Genomic DNA, 20,553 nt, shown 5'->3' with positions numbered 1-20,553 from the left:
GTCCATGAGAATGAATACGTCTATGATGATATACTGGTTTATTGTCACAAGTCAAAATCCTTCACATCCAACATCTGAATTCTGAAAGTTCACTTAACATCTGAATTCTGAAAGTTCACTTAACAGTTTTTGAAATACTTAGTTTCCATCAATTATACAGAAAGCACAATATGAGAGAGCAATCTATCTACAAATCTAAAGGAGACTTTCAATTCTAAGGGACCTGTCACACTTGTGTGTATATTCAAGTGCGCGTGAGTTGCGCATTAACATGTTTTTGGTTTAAGTAAAGTTTTCTTCTTTGACCCACCGTTGTGCAGCCTAGTGATCGAACATAAGAAATCACTTATTCGGCTGCAAACTTAACCTAAACCAAAAACATGTTGATACGCAACTCATGCGGGCTTGTATATACGCACAAGTGTGACAGGGGCTTTAAGTTTGAGGGATGTACGGATACATAAACTTGGATCTGAATTTGGCTTGAAAATTTTCTGCTGGCAGCAAAATATATTTTAACAGTCAACTATCTGTGAATTGGTTTCCTCTCAACCTGGAGCATGGTGTTTAACATACATTCATACATGTGCTGCTGGGGCGTGTTGTTCCGTCTTCTCCTTAAGGAATATATAATTACCGGTACTTGATCAGTCTGGTGGTTTTCCTACAGTCACACGTCATACCGCGGGGGCGTGTGGGGGCGTGTTTTCTAATGTTACTCTCCTGTTTGGTAATTATCAGTCTGGCTGTTCTCATTATCATTCACACGTCATGCAACGTGCAGGAAAATGATATGCCCTTTAAGGAAATAACAATTAAGGCGAACTCTTTTTCTAATTGATGTTTGCTTCCTCCTGTTACAATTCAATTGAATGTAATAATTGAGAAGTAAAATAATACAGTAATCTAAGCAATGAAAATGATAGAATTTTGATTAAATTTCTCAGTATTCTCAGACATAGTACATATTTGCACACACACACATATATATCTATATATGTGACAAGAGTAATAGTTATAAGTGAAATACTCAATAGCATTTTGGTCTAAATTTACAACATGTTGAGTCCAGCGCATCTATAATATGAAAGGAAACACGATAATCAATATGACAGTAGTCTAGCTCTGCTTGCACGACATGTCCAGATGTATAACTTTGCAGATAGAATACCCACCATAATCAATATCAGCACTAAAACAATTTCTCAACTAGAGTAAATATTTGCGCTAGCGGCAAATACAGACAGGTTTGCCTATGGAGAAGACATTACTAGCCTAATCAATACCAACCAAGAACATTATATAGGGATAATAATGCCATTGCACCAGCGTATCCATGGTCAGAGGCACACATACTGCCGATTTTCATAACTGTCGCGAGTACCCTCCTCCACGGAGATTAAAAGTATTTTTTATTCACAATAATTTACTAATTAGTAATGCCATGTTAATTTGATTATAAGAACGACATCGCATATACCATGTGCGCATCACTGTTCGTCTGTTTTGTCTGCGGCTGCCACCCTACCCTACCATTTACACCTTTGCACTGGTATAATATTATGACGTCACATCTGACTCCCGGAAGCCTCAAAACTACTCGGTAATCATCTTCTGCCACCCTAAATAAAGAATATTTATCTCCATTCATAAAAGAGGTATGAAACAGCATCGTTGTTTATTCAAGCTACATTTATGTCGAATATGAAGCCCCTACCATTTTTGCATTTGATTTTGCAAATATAGTCATCATCAGCATAACACACCTAAAGATAATGGTTTTAGTAAAGCTACCTACACATCCAATGTGGCATCCGTTGTATTCATCGTACAGGAAATATGAAGTTTCTTCAATAATAATGCAAATGAGGTCCTCATTAGCATAACATACATTCCATTGTATTCCCCTTTACTAAAGCTACCCACATCACTAATATCACATCCCTAGCATTAACCCTAAAGGAAGTATAACTTTTCTGCATAAATTATGCAAATGAAGCCCTCATTAGCATAATGCTCCTCCATTATTTTCGACTATCCTAAAGCTGCCTACACCTCCAATATGACATCTGTAACGTTTATTGTAAGGAAAACATAGATTTTGCATAAATCATTAATAATGCAAATGAGGCCATAATTAGCATACTGAACATTCAATTGTATTCGCCTGTCCTACAACGACATTCACCTCTTATATGACATGTGTCTAGACAGTACAAAAAGCTTGAACTGCAAATGAATGAATATTGAATGATGGCAATGATTGATAATGTTAAATATTCAGCAGATGATGTAATGAATAAGCAATAGTGACGACCCTGTAAAAAGGTACCGAATTAATATTGATATGACTATTATATATTCAGTAGAAGATGTATCTGAGCTACAGATGTCATGAATAAGTAAAAAGGCGATAAATAAGTAAGAGGAATGACTTGCGTCACAGTGACAAAATTAGATATCATTGGCTGATGCACTGCTACGTAACAACATGGCGGCGCCCATAGACCACGTGATCACAATCGTACTAAAGCAATACAGGCTTTGACATACGTCAAACCTGTAATAATGCTCAGATAAATACATGTATAAGTTCACACGTCTAACATCTATCATAACTTTGAAATAAATAGTATATTAGTAAAGTATTTGATCTACAGTTCCAGCATGTACAGACACGTTCAACTTTACCACTACCTTAATGGTGTTTTTGGTAAGATTTTTTACTGCTTCCGCCACAGGAAAGCTTCCTTAGTTCCCCTGGTGAAAAACAAACAATAACATACGTACAATACAATACAATACAGTAGGTCAATATGGTTATTACCTTCGCCGAAAAGGTTATGTTTTGCACAGCGTTCGTGTGTGTGTGTGTGTGTACATGTGTGTGTGAACACGATAACTCGAGAATGCCTGGATGGATTGTCATATTTGGTAGGTGAGTAGGTCTTGGTGAGCCCTCGAAATGATTAGATTTTGGGCCCCCTAACAACTTTTAATGGCACTGCAACAGAACTTCCGGTTTCGCTATCTCGCGTTCTGAACATGCAATGGTCACGAGTTTTGAGCGGTAGATAGCTCTTGAAAGGGAGAGTAATCCATGTAGGCTTAGGCCCCCTAGCGGCTCGTTTGGAACTGCAGGAGCCGATTTCGTTTCAAACTTTGAAAGAGAATAACTCAGAAAGGGGTTGACGAATCGTCATGATTTTTGGTATGTAGATAGCTTGTGTGATGATCTACATAATCATATGCTTATTATGTAAATCAGTAGCTAGTTTGCATATTTGATTAGGACATTTTGTAAATCCTCTGCATTCCATTATAGGACATTCAAACACGTGACACATGTAACTGAGAAAGAATAATATCGATAGATATCAATTATGTTAATGAATACCGAATTTACATAATCAATGACAAAATACTACAACCCCATATGGGTAAATGATGGCGATTTCATTCTTGCAGCATTTAGAAGTGAAGTAAATGTGGACATTAATAGACAGAAATCATGCAAATGAGGGCCTCATTTACATGTACATGGGTTATGAGGAAATGCTGCAATAGCCTTCTTTGCCAAGATAAGGCGTTAATACTTGTTCAACGTGTACTATTTGATTAGAGAAGATGATAGATTGATAAAGATGATAGATTGATATAAGTCATGAAAAGGAGGACCTTATTTGCATAATGAAATGAGAAACATCATTTGTCACTCGAAAAGGTTAACATCATGTGACGAAGGTATGAGGTCGTGGAACTCATTATCAATCACACAAGGCGGGCAGGATATTGATGTGTCCGTTTAATAATGAAGAAGAAGAAAAAAAATAATGAAGTCCTCCCTGCTTCTAATTTGATGTCTGCTAACAGCAATCACATAATCTTCAAGGCCATCTTATTATTGATAAAGATAATTACAATTGAAGCAATTAAAAGAATAGAAAAGTATTTAACTAGCATATCAAGAGAAGTGCATTTTTAACTTTTGACAACAATGGCCTTCATACAAGCAATGTGATACAACCAGTTCAGGGAAGTGCACCTTAATCTGTACTTTTCAAAACTACGAGATATTCAGCATTTAGACAAAACAACTACAAATAAAGATTCTACGTGACCTTCATCCAACGGGGTTTCGGGCTCCTCGAAAGGAGGTCCGGTACGCGGTGTCCATCGGCACTTAACGCCCGCTTGTCTGACACTCAGGTTGTCCATCAGGTGGGTTGCGCTGGACGTAAGATGTGCCCTGCCGTTTTCTTCGCCAGTGTGCTGTGATTCACTCCTAGGCCTGTACAGCACCCTGCTGCTTCCACTAGGGATCTCGTTTCCCCCTTCAAGCCCGTAAGAACCCTTGCCGGCGACGTGAGATTTTCAATTTTCTTCTGCACCAGCGTACTGTGAGCCACTTTTGTACAGCATTCCTATTGCGCTTGGAATGTCGGTTCCTTCGTCCATTCCGTACGGACCCTGGCCATCACTTGCTGATGGTTGTTCTTTTTCCCCTTTACAGTTCTCATATTTGGGCTGTACGCTGCCAACTGGTGACCACAGGTCCCGTGGTTGGGCAAGTGGTTGTTTGACGTTTGTCTCCTGCTCGTCAGTATCCTTTTCAAGTGGTGTAGAGTCTACTTCTGGGCGGCTTCTGGCAGCCTTTGGAGGGTCAGGGTAGCCTATTGCATACTGCTGGATCTTATAGTTGTCAACTTGCACCAGGTCATCAATGTGCACCTGTCTCTGCATGGCACTGAATCGGTCACTAAATCTGTGGCTCTTCATCGTAATCCACTGCATATGGCTGAATTCTTAGTACAGTCGTCGGACAAGATACTGTAAATGCAGCAATGTTCGCGGTGGTTTTATGGGCCTCCATGCCCTTTTCCGTTAAGCGTTATGCGCTATTTTAATTCACCGTTAATCGTTGCCGACCCGCTCTAATTCAACGTTAAACGTTATCGATAACGTTATATCAATCGTGAAGCGTTGCTGGTCGTTTCAATTAAAGGCGCGGTTTTCGCGGTGAACTCTTAACGCGAACTGAAAACCACCGCGAAAAGCCGTTCCATTGTGTGACTGTAGCACTAACGTTACTGTTGTTTCAAACGAGTTCAAAAACTAGAATATGGACTGTGTTCAAAAGAACATGAGCTGTGCTCAGCGAAGGGGCTGTGCTCTGAGCGAAAGGGTCACTGTGTTCACCGCCCATGCCCTAATACGTCTATATATATATATAGATCAAATGAACGATTTCGCACCATCTTTGTATAACTTAGAATTTTCAAAGGTATCGCGATAGTCTTACAACCTGCTTTCCCTTCCCTAGCCTCTAACGTAGATAGGGTAAGAAGACGAAAAGACTCTATAATATGTTTGGATACCAGACTACCCCTTCACACGCTGTTTTGTAGTGCAGTGGACGGTCCCGCACAGATCAGAGGTAATGTCCAAAAGCGCAGCAACAATATTAATAACAACAGCCTTTTGAGCGCCTGGATTTCATTGCCGCCTTGCAACCACGTGGATTTTTAGAACCTCTTACCGTCTGCATCAATAGGGCTGCACAATAAGATACCTGCAGTAATTCAGTCATTCAGTCAATTACAGTAAATGGGTTACCTCGGATGCTGTATCAATTAGTTGTAACTTTAAGGCCAGACCTTTGGTACAATTCAAAAGAAATCAATTGGGCAGCTGAGACGACGGACTTGTGGACCTTTTTAGTCAGAGGATACGGGCCCGCAAGACACACGAACTCACACGTTTGGACTTCAATGACCTTCATATATCCGAATCAGATGCTAGCTTTACCCCGACAGCTGGCTTCATGCAGCTGAACTTTCTGAACTGTGGTTTCAAGTTGCAACCTGACCTGAGACTTGTTGACACTCCTGAGCAAGAAGAATTTAACTCTTGCCCTATCCACCGTTGCCTGGGCGTTGAAGAAACATGGCAGGAAAACATCGTCCAGTGCTCCTGATCGCGGTAAGTTATTGAATTTACGGTCCACTCTAGCTCTGCGGTAGTTTATAGACCCGATTTTCAGATGTCGTTGATTTCTCAACACAGCCCAGTGGATCCACGCAGAAGTCAATGGTGCAGTAAATGGATCTTGACTTGTCTAACAAATCGGAAACTTGAACCACAACACTGATATGGTCACTTTTTGCGGGCTGCGGGCTCGGTGTTTGTAACATGGGACAGCGGCAATCATGAACCTACGACGAGCTGTTGAAGGTTGAGAAGTTGCAGTTAAATTATGAACTGAAAAGTTCTTGTTTACATTAGCTTGTTACCAGGTTATGTACCGCGTTGTCCACACTGCTCTGAGCTCAGGTTTACATTGAGCACATGTCCTTGCCCCCGGAGTGTGTCAAGCGTAACGTGGAAAAGATTGTTTTATGATACTAGCATCAATAAGCTTCGTCGACCGTAGTAAATGGCACGTGCACGCAAAATCTGCGCAATAGCTTCCTGTAACATCGTTTTGTACTCATTTATTCCTCCTTCTCAATGGATAGAAATTTGAAGCCTTTTCACACATTGTCTTCAGTTGCTACTTTGCCAAATGTGAACATGTGAAGATATGCTTCATGATGATACAATTCCCAAACATGACAAATAATGCTGTTAAACGCAGATACTGTTTGGACTCATTCTTGGCTGTTTGGGACAATCTCGCCTGATCGACCTGACCTGGACCCTGAGGGGAGGTATTCCTGTCTACCCCTTCTACCCTCCTTACAACTTCACCATTGTCAACCGGTAAGTGCAGTATTCAGTACATCTGCGTGCACAACAATGTCGTTTGCATATGATGAAACTGTAGTTCAAGATCGTTGATGTTCACATACAGATAGATGGACAACAAAGTACGTAATTACTACACACTCAGGGTGGGCCAGGCAGGCTACCCTGCTAAGCTATCAGCTAGGTTTTCCAGGCCCTTAAAGTTTATAATGCTTGGGGCTTTGCCTCTAATGGTATTTCCTAGAGATAAGATTGGGTCAATATGCCATGCCAGGGGAAGCAATGAACAACCACCTTCACAGCTGGGCAGTATCACGTAACATGAAACTCCACCCCAAGTGCATAGATTCTTTACAACCGTTGAACTCCACCTCCACTGCCAGGCTCTGCCCATCGCAGGTTCGTCTATAGTCTGTTCAGACAGACCAGGTGGCCCAAATGCTGATGACATACACGTATACGTAGTGATGGCACATCTACAAACACATTTAACATTGTCCAGGTTGGGTTTTTTTTAATCAACCAAAACTAACCTGAACCCAAACCGTGTTTGATGTCCAGAGGTGACCAGGCTGGAGGTTACTACCTGGAGTCCAACGAGATCTTCATGAACGAGCACACCGGCACTCACATCGACGCACCCGCACATTTCGCGCCAGGAGCTTGGAGACGTGAGTTATTTATACATGTCAGAGACTGCAATCTGGCAGAATCACCGATTATACCGCTAGTAATCACAATCCCGATCGGAGTCTCTGTCGACAGGGATCAGAATGCTGGGAATGTCACTCAGGGAATTGGAGTGGTCTCCCATTGATAGATCCTAAACTTCAAGTCAATCCATTGGTCTAAGGTAAAACGGATCAAAGTTAAGAGTTTTGACTGTTTTTCAAGGGAATATCTTTAAATTCAAAAACTCCAATCGGGATCTCTACCGCTAGAATCGGCGATTCTGCGAGATTGAAATCTCTACCCTGCCACCTCTACTATATACCGATATGTCACCTTCGTGCATTTATGTAACATTCTTTTGATGTATTCCTCTTGTTGTTCAATTTTATTTCAAGCCTTACCTGCAGAAGATACACTTAAGTTTCAGAGATACTTATGCTCCTTTTTCTTCAAGTTCCCCTAGTAGATACAAATGCCAGAAACAGGGAGCAGATTATTATTGGACTGAGCAGAGCACTTTGGACTAGTGCTTCTGACCGTTTACATATCCAATCTTTTGTGAACAACTTCTCTGTTACACAAAGGATTATATTTACCCCAAGCAACTCAAGATCTATTCCAAATATCTCAAGATTTTTTCATATAGAATATCAAGATTTATACTTTTGAAACATCTCAAGATTTATATCTTGAAAGAAATTTAACAGTGGCCGCAAAGTCTTTAGACAGGTTTGAATGTAAGCCTGTCTTATATTTTCAAGTGGAAAATGCTAGCTGCCGATTTCCTCCCCAGTTGACCAGATCCCCCTCGGTCACCTGACCGGCCCTGGGGTGATGATTGACGTGAGGGAGAAGATAGGAGACAACACTGACTACGCTGTCACACAGCAAGACTTACAGGGCTGGGAACGAGAGTATGGGCGTATCCCAGATGGGGCCATCATCATGCGTAGGTCTTTCATATCAAACTAACGTTGCATAGTCAACATCTATCTTTTCGTGTACAGAGTGTAACAATGTGGATAAGGCAAAAGTACCGGGGTCACGGGTTCCTTAGTAATCACTCGGTGTCCAGCACCGAAGGTGCCTTCATCGCTAGACTTCCAGTGATGAAGTTTTGTCATCTGTGGGCGTCCAGCAATGACGCGACTTCGTTACTGGAAATCCCTGAATTATCACTGGAAACCGAGAGATGAGAGATCATTAGAGTACCGGCGGAGCTGGAAAACCATTGACAAATATTCCGTTGTGGCAAACCTGATCTAGATCTGGTGACGATAGATTCCGCACCGTAATTGTAAACCGAGCCAGCTAACTCGATCTGCAGTTGGTTCTCTGCAGTTTACGCTAACGTACGCGTCAATTTACGTAACGTTACGCTTACGAAAAAAGGCAAAAATACAAATTCAAGTGACGGTCGATCACATTACTATGTATATCAAATAAGATTTTACGTTCTGGCTTTCCGAAGACGCTAGTAGCTGCGACATCATATGTGGTACAAATATACTCATACTACAAACTGTCAAACTAGTGAATAAAAAATATCCAGATATAACGTTAGATGCTTGAATAAATAATTGTTCGTGTTACACAAAAGTACATAACACTGACAAATCAATCATTTAAAAAATCATACGATATAAAGGTTCCCGGCGTTGTCTTACTGTAGTACGCTGTAACGGTATCGACTTAGGCTCTACCAGACTAACTACGCCAGGGTTTCACTTGCAGTTTCCGTTCAAACGGGCGAAATGTGATCTTCACTGTGAACTGACTCTACTGGCTGATTATTCCCTTTTCTGCCGAATTCTACGATTCATACGCCCGTAAGAGGGCTTGGTGGACGCTAGTATCGACTCAAAATGCTGCTCAAAATATTGTCTAATATCATGAGTTAGCACTGGAACATTCCAGTGATCATAGGATGTGATCACTGGGAGGCCACTAACGAAATAATGTCATCACTCGGCTTCCAGCACTAGAGAGTCACTCATCACTGGTAAATCTAGCGCGGAACCCGTGACCGCGGGACTTTCGTTACTGGTTATCTAGCGACGAGTGACCTCCGTACTGGGTAACCAGTGATGAATGACCTTTGAACCAGTCTACTTGTCTGGCACCCGAGTGACGAGCGGAGATCGTCACTAGAAGCCGAGTGATGAGCGGAGTTCATTTCTGAAAACCGAGCACCGAGGCAAGATTCAGTGCTGGAATTCCAGCACCGAGGGGGCTTCATTACTGGAATAAAGCCGTTCGTCACTGGATTTCTAGTGATGAATTTTATTTGGTGCTGGACGTCCAGCAACGACGTCATTTTGTTCACGGCGTTCATTACTCGGCGCCCAGTGAGGCACCCGTGACCCGGGTACCTTTGCGTGGATAAGATTTACAGAACAGGCGATGTGTTTCACTCTTATTCGTGTCCATTGCAGAATCAGTGTACAACTTGCGCGTGCCAATGTATTCGAGTGACTCGATATCATTTCATGAAATCTTTTGTTTTGCTCTGTTGAATGTATGGTCGTCATTACAGATGATAGTGCATTTACAGCAAACATCATCTTGATATCCCACTGTAAACACGACCGCGCGATGTCCAGTCCGTTCAGGTTGGGGTGAACAGTTCTGGGGGCAAGGACCAGCGGCATACCTCGGCTCAGCCCAAAAGAACGCCTCCCTTCTGCACTCCCCGGGACTGCACCCAGACGCCGCCCAGTGGCTTGTTGACAACCGTTATGTGAAAGTGATTGGATTTGACACTATCTCCGCGGACACTGGAGACTCTACGGTAAAGTAGAATTGTTGATTCTCCTGTTAAAAATATTCGTTTTTTGTTGTTTTGAATTCTTTTTTTTCTAAATTCTATACCTTTCTGACATCTAAAAAGCTTGCCTTTATGTCACCCCACCTAGACGTATCCGGCTCACAAAATCCTCCTACCCAACAACATCATCATCATAGAGAACGTGGGACACCTGAACAAGATGCCCCCTACCGGTTCCACTGTGTACGCTATGCCCATAAAGATCGGCGACGGAAGCGGAGCTCCCTCTCGAGTTTTCGCCATCATCGATGACAGGACCAGCGCAGCGGGGCTGACAGCGCCAAACTTGATCCTCATTGTAACTTCAGTTATCACGCTTATCGCCCAGGCTATATAGATAAACTGAAAGATAACTTGCGTCAGACCATTACAGAATGTAAGGGGTTGTATGTAGCTGTTGTGACCTTGGCCTCGATGTTGTGTCCCTTACCAACCTCCTTGCCCTTACGAAGTTCGTTAGTATAGTTGCGATGTTAGTGGTACGCTCAACCCAAGGAACCACAAGGTAAGGCGTCGCTAGAAGACGTTGATCTGTATCCTCTCTCTGTCCTCTCTCTACATCGAATCTCCGCTCCAGAGTAACTCTAGTCCAGACTAATTCCTGCTACATCGTTTCTCTTTTTATGCCTTCAATTCGCCTCACTGAGAAAACTATTATTTTTCTGAGAAAAGGTACATTCTTCTTCTATCTAGTCATCATGAGTCATTTCCTGTAAAGGGTAGTGGACAGTCCCAAATAAGGCAGTGTCCACCAGGAAGCATGCTCTGCCCTCCTGGAGAGAAGATCGTTATTTCTCACTGGGTCATTAACTCAGGCCATCCTTCTATAAAAAGGCAATAGTGCCCGCGAACACTCTTTCTCAGAAGAGAGCATCAGAACGGACATCATCCAAAGGAAATCTTGGAAAGAACAAGAAACTCAGCTATATCATAATCGCACCCTATTACAAGAGGTCATTGAAACGAGTACGAGTAGGGGTCTTTGACTGACAGGGTTTGAATATTTGTGCTTGTAATATTACGTGAAGTAAAAGAAAGAAAGAAGAAATGATCATGAAGAATCATAACGTTATAAATCCACAAATGCATGATATATATATATATATATATATTAGATGGTGAGATAACTACACATAGGTGATATAGGTGTAGCCACAGTGTATTGTATACATAGCCAAGCTGTTTGCATGATTCATTGAGTTTACTCTGCTATAACAAACACGCCTGATGTGATTGCCTAGCATATAGTGCTTGGCGTTTTCATCCACATTTTTCATTTTATCATTAAGATAAGTCAAATGTACTCGATAGATTTGTTTGATTGCGTTATTGCTGATATGTATGTAACTTTGAAAAAAAGGACATGTACAGAACTCTCACATGACCTTCCTTTAGAACAAACTGCAGCTGCTTGGTACTAAAAAGTTGCATATTAAAGTTAATTGTATTTTCCCAATTTATCACTTCTGGTGGATAGATTTTACTTCCGCATATCTTCCAAAAGTATTAGATGTCAACTTCATTTCATGCTGCAGATTAGATTCTTGAGCTCTACACGTCCTACATTTGAATCTATACTTGTAAGTGTACAAGTGGAAAGTCAGTGATGATTTTTATGATGTACACCTATCACCAGCTTTAATGATGTGTAACTTGCATGTACGACAGCAATGCCTTTGATAGGCATTCACAGGTGAGTTTCTAGCACAGCGTCAGTTAATGATGGACAGCACCTGAAAGTTTCAGGTGGTAAAAATATTCATTATTCGAGTTGGTTTGCAGTGTGGCTTTCGCTTGCTATTCACCAGTATCAGAAAATGACTACAATGACTTTTCTAAGCATTGTATACTCGTGGTGTAGTGGTCAGATTAGCTTTAGTGGACTGTACCTATTAAACAGTACACAGTGTTCTACAGAGTGACATGAAATGTCCAGGGAGTGCCTATTGACATCGATGAATGATAAACACATGGGTGTTCTTTCCTATGGCACTATGTTGACAACTCTTTTTAAGCTACCAACAGAAATAAATGATGTCATGTGATTGGGATTTGTACTGGGTGCAGGATTAACTTTGATCTTGAAGTCTGTGAGGCCAATACTTAATGAAAGTTTAATATGTAATAATGTAAATGAAAAATAGGGCACTCCCTTAACTCTGTCATGAAAAAAGATCAACTTGATGTGCATTGCAAGGGTACTTGATGGTATTGGCTTGCATATATTCTACTTAGCAATAAAACTTTCAAATCTTTTTTTAGTCATCTTTTTTTATTGTTGTTTATGAGATAGCTTACTGATGATGTTACTCCATTGAAAGCTATTTGAAAATATCCAGAAAACTCAAGCTACATTGCTTAGCATTATCAAGCTATTTTTGGCTTTCTCATCATTGTTTTTTCTGGTTTACATATACATGTACATATATACTTTTCCTTTGAACGAGTTTCACTCAAATCTGAACTTTTTTGTCCCGTTATTTTCTTAACACTGGAATCATTTTTGAAAGTCTCTTTCAATGACACACTTGTACAACTTGTATACAGTGTAATGTCATTAACATAGATGATGATGATGATGAATGTCATTAACAAACAGCAAATTGATTCTAGCATTGAAAATGTTGCAACATTCCAAATTGACTAAAATCCAAGTGGAACTTGTTTGTAGTGCTTACCAAAATACAATCTTTCTCCACAAAATGTACACAGTTTGCAATACAATGTCTTACCAAAATATGTTTCACCAATCTTCTAAAGCACAACAGGCCATGAAAATAACATTTTGCTAATAAGTCACACACTTCATCATCATGATATCTACAAGTTAACAAGTCAATACATTTGACTCTTTGTGATTGAACCCCACAGTATATATACACACCACATATACATACTAGAATATTTTCTTCATGATGAACGACAGAACTATCATGAGTATGTCACAAAACTAACAGTCAACATTTGATTCTCAACAGTTGTAACTGATGGTTAAATCTTATGTCATCCGAGAACCTTGGTAAATTTGACTTTGACCTTCACATGTCCTCATCCACGTCCCTGGTGAGGTCAACCTTGACCATTTCTGTGGGCTGGACTCCGCCCCCCCGCAGGCCGGCCAGGTACACCTGTGGTTTGGGCACGTTGGTGCCATCCTCGGTCTTGGTCTGTGAGCCTTGATCCCTGGGAAGAAGAGACGTATTTGTTAGAAACAGTCACAATGGCATTGGTGTGGGCTTCAATAAAGTTCTAAACGGGAACTATGCGGCTACAGCGTCTTTTCTGAAGATGTGGCGTGTGTACGGTTGACTTGAGGTTGTCCACTACTATTTGCCTAATGGCATAGGAATTGATACTGAAATCTGACTTGAGATATCAAAGTCGGCAAGTTGGAAGCCTTATATCCCAAGACCTTAATGGAATAACTTAACTTTTGTGGATAAATGTAAAAAAAAATTATCATAGTAAAAAAGATATGTTTACTGACTTGGGCAGGTAGACTTGAGTGACGTTGTCTCTTCTCATGTTGCTGAGGTTGGTCTGTTGGGAGTGGGTCACCTTCTTACGCAGGTTAGCCTGGAACAACAGCAGTCAAGTAACAATGTTACACAACAGGATAACAGTTCAATGTTTGTTTTGACATATTATCCCATTTCTTAGTGCTTTGTCCTTGTACGTTTTCATCTATTCCCTAATGCCTTAATTCAAACTTATCACATATTTTGTAATTTCCTCAAATGCTCATGCACTAAAAATAATCCTCAAATCTCTTCCATCCACACAAACATTCTTCAACTTTCTCCTTAGCCAATCAACACCAAATATGTATTTGTTATGGAACTAGACAACATGGAGAAGGTAAAAAAGAAACAAAGTTGACATTTTGCATCGTTATCCTCTTACAAGAGAGAATACAGTTTTTGGAATATTTACAACTCCACCTTAGCACTACATTTAGAGCCTCTGCACTCGAGGTGTTGCCAAAAAAGTTGCTGTTGTACCAGTTTGATGGCCTTCCTGCGCAGCTCCCACTCGTTCCACTCGTACGACTTGACAATGTTGGACTCCATGAAGTGGGTGTCCGTCTGCGTCCCGCTGTCGCACTTCGTCACCGGCTTCTCAATCATTCTGCCTTGGTCTCCCTGGAAACACGGAGATATGTCTTATCATGATTTTGTTTTAGAAGGCAGGAAGACATCCATGCGGAATCATTAGATCACTTTAGAATATGAGTGATGACAAAGCGTACATGGAAGTATGAATTTAACGTACAGTATAATGTAAAAATGGAGCTTTTTACTCTAAACTTGGATAGGTGGATGGATAAAAAATCAACAAATGAATGAATGAAACAAAGGAATGAGTGGGAAACAAATGGATGAATGAATGAATGAACGAGAGAATGAGAGATGAATGAACGAATGAGTTTAAGGAGACTACTACAGACCTGTGCATAAGGAGTAATGGTGGCGAACTGCTGGTGAAGCTCCAGCAACTGGATCAACTCAGGAGACTTCTTGGCACACTCTGCCACCTGGAGGATAAAACTGCAAGAGGAAGGAGACATGTAAGATGATATAACAACTTTTTCTTAACCGTTAACATGTAGGCTTGAAAAGGTTACAAATCCCAATATCATGCTTCTAAAATGGTAACTTACATATCAGGGTCCTTGGCAAATTCCAGAGCAGCCTGTTTGGAGGTGAAGACATAGTAGTTCTCGCGGAAGTGGAGAACACCTATCTCCGGGTTGCCAGGCAACAACAAGCGATCGTTGGCCACAAGCGTGAAGCCACAGTACCCCTGCAACAGTTGGATGAGATTGAGAAGTGTCAGTCAAAGGAAATTTAGAATTTAACATGACACAGTTGCCTAATATACAAACGAAAGAAAAAGCAACAACATACTGTAGTTTTCCCATATTTTTACCCTCACTTTAATGTTACTTTTGATATTTCACATGGTTCCAATCTCCAGTTTGAATGATACTTGAGAGGTACAGCTTTGTAACAATGTTGTAATGGTGAAAAACTCTTTATTTCTTTTTTTCTTTATTCGGGTTAGAAAATTCTTGGGTTAGAAATTCTTTTTCTTGCAAACTTTTGTCAATTTTGGAATTTGTCCTTCAAATTACTGATAAGTCGGCCATACCTAAAGGTACACATTTTCATGATGGATAAGTTTATCAGTTTTACCCTGTACTGTAGTGGCAGCTTCTCAAAGTTCTTGGTTGTCTCTGGGAAGAGGAACTCGATGCCCTCCCTGATTCTAAACTCGGACGGGTCCACTCTGAACTCCATACCAGTGGTCTGAAAGTGTAGACATATACATGTAGATGTAATCATATGGACTGAAAGAAAGATGAATCTTTAAACCATTAAAACAATCACCAATGCCATAAATGTAAAACTCATCCTCAATGTGTATAATTTATCAATAATATAAAGCATCCCAAACCTTCTAACCTCCATTGCCATTTATCCGCCGTACTAGTACATATATGTATAGTTGTAGAAGACCTTACAAAAGTCGCTGTGACTTTGTTGTGTCAATAAAGATTGTATATCTGCCAGGCTGCCACTTCGAAAAACAGTATGTTTGAGAGATCTCTATTGCACCCCCCCCCCCCCCAGGTAAGCAGAGTTTAGATACACAGGAGTGCATTATATTGGAGGATGTTGTATTGAAGATCTCTCTAGACAGGTTTGTAAGGGTGGCGGAGACCTGGAAGAATTATGGTAGTGGACGTTTAACTCACAGTGTACACCTGTATCAGTATATATATCACAGGACATCTTAATGCCAAACCATATGGAATGGAAGATGACACCAGTGAAGTATACTGTTCTATGATTTTTAAGTTAATAAAGACAGATATAAAGACAGGTCTCACCTCTCGGATCCTCTGCTCGTCACCTCTGACCTCCACGTCTCCCAGGAACGGCGCCAGCACCTCCTCTGTGAACATCTCGCGGTGCGTCTTGGTGAAGGGCTCCAGGCTGGCCAGGATGTTACTGAGCACGCTCAGTAGGACCATCTCATCCTGGAACCCGCTCCACAGGTGGGCCAGGGCGATGAACTGGGGCTGCGCGACATGAGGGGCAAAGGTCAAATTATTCATAGCACGGGGGATGATCATGAAGCTCTTCAATGACATTTCGATACTAACATAAAGTTGTTTTCGACTTTTACAAAAATTTTGAATAGACGAACATTGCTCTATTACCAATTTGGACGGGAAAAATGACCGCTTAGCCTCCTGTCAAATATGTAAATTGTTATTTTGGCGATGCCACCGGGGTGGTGCTAACAGTGCCTTTATGACAAAGTGACTTACATAGACGTGAGAGGTTGGGACGGCGGTCTTGGAGCGCACCGTGTCCTTCAGCTGTTCCATCCGCGTCGCCAGCTGCGACTCCAGGAGCTCCACTTGCTGGGCACAGCCAATCACATCATTCTGTACGGGACAGAATAGTTACATCAACATTACACTCTCCACGCTGACTACACTGTCTACACTCTCGTATCTATACCGGCTTTACAGCTTAAGATACAGATACAATGTGTACTGATCAAAACTGTATACTTTAACATTTTTCAATCAAACTGAGGTCATATATACATGTGCATGTACTGTGGCAAACAATTTTTCTTCTAATTCTGTTTGCCATTTGGCTGCACTAAATGCAGTTTCTCACCAAAAAACAAAGCTATGCTAATTGTAAGAATGATCAAAACAACAACTTCAATCTGTGTTTGAGGAATAGACAGAGCCGTACCAGCAGAATTCTGAGGAAGGCTTCATGCTGGCGACTGTTGATGAGAGACTCCTTCAGCAGCTGCAGGGAGGGGCCGTCGAGGGAGGGGTCAGCCTGCATCTTCTCTATCAGGGCTACATCAGGGGGAAACACAGTATAAGTCTGAGGTGACAGATACGTGTACTATATATATATGTATGATAAATAGCATACATATATGAGGTTACAAATTTTATACATAACCCATTTTGAGATTAAGCCTGACATGACAACCAATACAGCAAAATCACAGATATGCTAAGACATAGAAAGTTTAGTCCCTAAAATTAAGTTATCAAGAGTACCTGTTGATATTCAAGTAGACCGATCGAGTTGACAGCTGTTTTTTCCATCTGTCAATCACGCTAGGGTAACTATGAAAGTGTCAGAGGCAGTTGGATAGGACCTATTGATACGTTTTGATACGTTCATTTCACCCGGTTTCCAATACACATGCAGATTCAATACTTGGAGTGGTAAAGTCAGCTATGATTCAAAGCTGAGAGTGAACGTGTAAGAATCAGGGACAAAGTAAAAAAAAAATGTCTGTTTTCTCATTACAAACCGGACCTGTATATTTGTGAGCCATCCGTGTGGTGACCTGGATCTCTGCGTCAACATTCTGGGTGGTGGCTGGGACGGCTTCATTCAGGATGGCTGGCACTGCGGGGAGAGGTAAATACTGTAAATTCATTCATTTTTTGCAGGGCCTTAATTTCATGGTAGAAGGGAAAAGGAGGTTTTCACAGATGATTAACAGTATCACATTAGTAGGAAGCAGTGAACCTCCCTCCTGCTGATGTGATTCGGATGTTGAAAAAAAACAGAAGTTATCTCAAAGTTAAACTTACAATCATCAATGCCCTCTCCTCCCTTGCCACACTCCTTGTTGAAGAGGCGGATCCCGGTAACGATGAGGGTGAGCTCCTTCAGCTGTCGTTCCTTGTCTCTCTTCACCAGAGACATGAACGTACCGAGCTCTGTCTGCGGGAAAACACTCTGCAGAGCAGCTGCAAAATAGTTCATGGTTGGGTTATTTCAAACTTAGCAATCAGGCAAAATAGATATGTAAATTAAGCAAAAATAGGAAATAATTTACAGATTTCAATGCAAACACTTTGCATAGGGTATTTGCATGATTCGGAAACTCACCAGTCGCCTCTCTGACAACTGCAATATCTGTCGGAGATCCCAGGCCTGAGCGCAGCAGGACAGCGGACACGATCTTGCGGTACAGGCTCTCCAGTTCCTCCCGTGTACGTGCACGGCTGTCTGTGATGTCGCGCACAACAGGCTGCAGACGCTGCTCCAGTACTCGGCGATGTTCCTCCAAGAAGTCAGCTACAATGATAGAACCAAAGATTGCAATTTTTGCACCTTTTCTTGAGGAAAAAAAGACTCAAGAACTATCAGTGATACAATTGTTACCAGTAAGACTTTAAAGAAAAATGTATGTGCCAGATAGAGTCTAGGAAAATCCCAACTGTAACCCAGCTATGCAGCCCATCAATGTTTAATAATTTGGATGACTCTGAATGGGGGTACCCATGTATGCACAGCCGGGTACCCAGGGTTTTCTGAAAACCCTAAGTGCCTCCTCTTACCTCTGGTGGTGTAGTTCATGTCAAAGTACACCTGCATCTTGACGGTGTCCAGTGCAGGGGAACGGGTGTCCAGTAGTCGCTCCACACAGATCTACAGTGAAGACAGGCAGCAGTACAACTAGTATTGCAGTATGCAGATAACTAACTCCAGTTTCTTACATCTTAGATAAAGTAGAAGCTTAAAACATGTAAAAAAAAATGCTTCAAACACTATAATATTAACCTTCTAAGAGCACCGACTGCCCTTATTTTTAAAGTACCTTTGCACAGGTTAACAGCAGAAGAATGTCAATAAAACTGCGATGACTCACCTTGATAAGTTTCTGCACATCATCCTTAGTTAATGTTCTGTCGACATTAAATTCATTGTTAGGGTCCAAAACCACTGCTTTCACCTGGGAGAAGAATAACAAATTGTGAGAATCAGTACAAGTTACAACACAGCACTTCACATCAAATTATGTACCAAATGTGGTTATAACATTTTATATACCCAATAAAATATCTCGAACTATTTCTTACTAATTTGGTTTGGAATGTCAGCCTTGTATCCATCCTGTTCTATCCCAATTTGCTCCTTTGATAGCTGAGGATGGTGGGGGTGGGCTGGGTCGTGGGGGCCAGGGGATAGATCGGGCATGTGTGCAGTGAGCAATCGGGTAGCAAAATCCTGTGCGCATCGACTCACAGGGTCTGGCTCCCCAGGGTAATAGCTGACTTGCAGAATAGTACTAGTACTAGTAGATAATAGAGAAGGGATTGGCATTTGAATATTTGTCGGCAAGTGTTCTGATTGACTTGGATCAGTCACTGTGATTAACCTGGTAACGACATGGTAACAGGTTTTATCTGATCACCTACCATAAAAGCCACCAATGTCTCGGAGACGGCCTGTCCCTTACTGGCACACTCCTGGGCTATCTCTCGGATGATGTTCTTAATGACACTTTCTGCCTGCGCTCGAGACATGGTGTCAGTTCTTAACTGTAACATGATAAGAGGTAAAATATTTAATTAACATATGGAACAACTTGACACTCCATCATTTGCTTATCGACCACTGCATATGGCAATTATACAATCTTGAGCATTAAGATTCATTATCGTTACTGTGCCAGTGTGCACCAGAATTTCGAGAAAGTATCAAAATTCAGTCTAGAATTTTGGTCAGCAATATAGCATGCTTGGAGCACAAAATAAATCTTGGGGAGGGGGGCATATATAAGTTACGTCCGAGGTTGCAAGGAATCTGTGCAAGATTTGTTTACGCCAAAAAAGTGGGAAAACGCAACAGGATAAGGCAGTTGTACACATAAGCTATTGAGTTGTTTTGTAAGCTAAAACGTCACACAGAATTCATTATAGGTCAATAACATGAAATAAAACGTATTTTTTCGCCACCACGAGTGCGAGTTTTGCATCCTGAATTTGTTTGTTGTGATTCCGGTCACGACGATTCGAGGGACGTTACTCGACATTGGGCACATTTTACAGACAAATCCAGAGCCGAGATTCGACCTCAACTTCTATTTTTAATACACGGACGTCTTATCGTACAGAACTGACCTAAAAACACTAAAACCTCACCTAAAATCTGTGAATCCTTCGTGAAAAGCCCGTAACCACCGGGTGTTTATGCGGGGACATGGAAACTGATTTGCGAGGCTCTGATTGGTCCAATTTGACCCATGACGTCAAGCCATCTCGTTCCCAGATCTACGTTGAAACAGCTCTGGGTACAAGAAGGGATGACAACAGGTGGGCGGAACTCGAGTGGGCGTTTTATCTTCAGTGGAAAAACCTTAGGGAAACTACGTAAAGGGGAACTAACTACCTCAAAAACACAGATGCACCATTCTGTGACAACCCACGGGGAGACGTCTTGAAAGGATGATATACTCTTTAC

The 20,553-nt window shown here is 41.4% G+C and overlaps 2 protein-coding genes across 2 annotated transcripts; one reads left to right on the top strand and one right to left on the bottom strand.

The window, feature by feature from the left end:
• Positions 1-5,810: 5,810 nt before the first annotated feature.
• LOC136430624 (isatin hydrolase-like) lies at positions 5,811-12,502 on the top strand. Its single transcript, XM_066421384.1, has 6 exons — positions 5,811-5,982; positions 6,638-6,762; positions 7,309-7,418; positions 8,213-8,368; positions 10,023-10,210; positions 10,335-12,502. The coding sequence occupies exons 1-6, from the start codon at positions 5,947-5,949 to the stop codon at positions 10,581-10,583; spliced, it is 864 nt and encodes a 287-aa protein (XP_066277481.1). The 5' UTR covers positions 5,811-5,946; the 3' UTR covers positions 10,584-12,502.
• LOC136430623 (cilia- and flagella-associated protein 206-like) lies at positions 11,854-20,353 on the bottom strand. Its single transcript, XM_066421383.1, has 16 exons — positions 20,235-20,353; positions 19,509-19,631; positions 18,959-19,042; positions 18,648-18,738; positions 18,196-18,384; positions 17,895-18,053; positions 17,614-17,706; positions 17,026-17,138; positions 16,584-16,703; positions 16,140-16,331; positions 15,442-15,555; positions 14,907-15,049; positions 14,694-14,793; positions 14,248-14,388; positions 13,734-13,822; positions 11,854-13,429 (listed from the first exon to the last, which is right to left on the bottom strand). The coding sequence occupies exons 2-16, from the start codon at positions 19,614-19,616 to the stop codon at positions 13,285-13,287; spliced, it is 1,881 nt and encodes a 626-aa protein (XP_066277480.1). The 5' UTR covers positions 19,617-19,631; positions 20,235-20,353; the 3' UTR covers positions 11,854-13,284.
• Positions 20,354-20,553: the final 200 nt, after the last annotated feature.

The sequence above is a fragment of the Branchiostoma lanceolatum genome, chromosome 3 (assembly GCF_035083965.1).
Source record: "Branchiostoma lanceolatum isolate klBraLanc5 chromosome 3, klBraLanc5.hap2, whole genome shotgun sequence".
NCBI lineage: Eukaryota > Metazoa > Chordata > Leptocardii > Amphioxiformes > Branchiostomatidae > Branchiostoma > Branchiostoma lanceolatum.
Note: the sequence above shows the minus strand (reverse complement) of the source record. Positions and strands in the feature narration are given on the sequence as shown.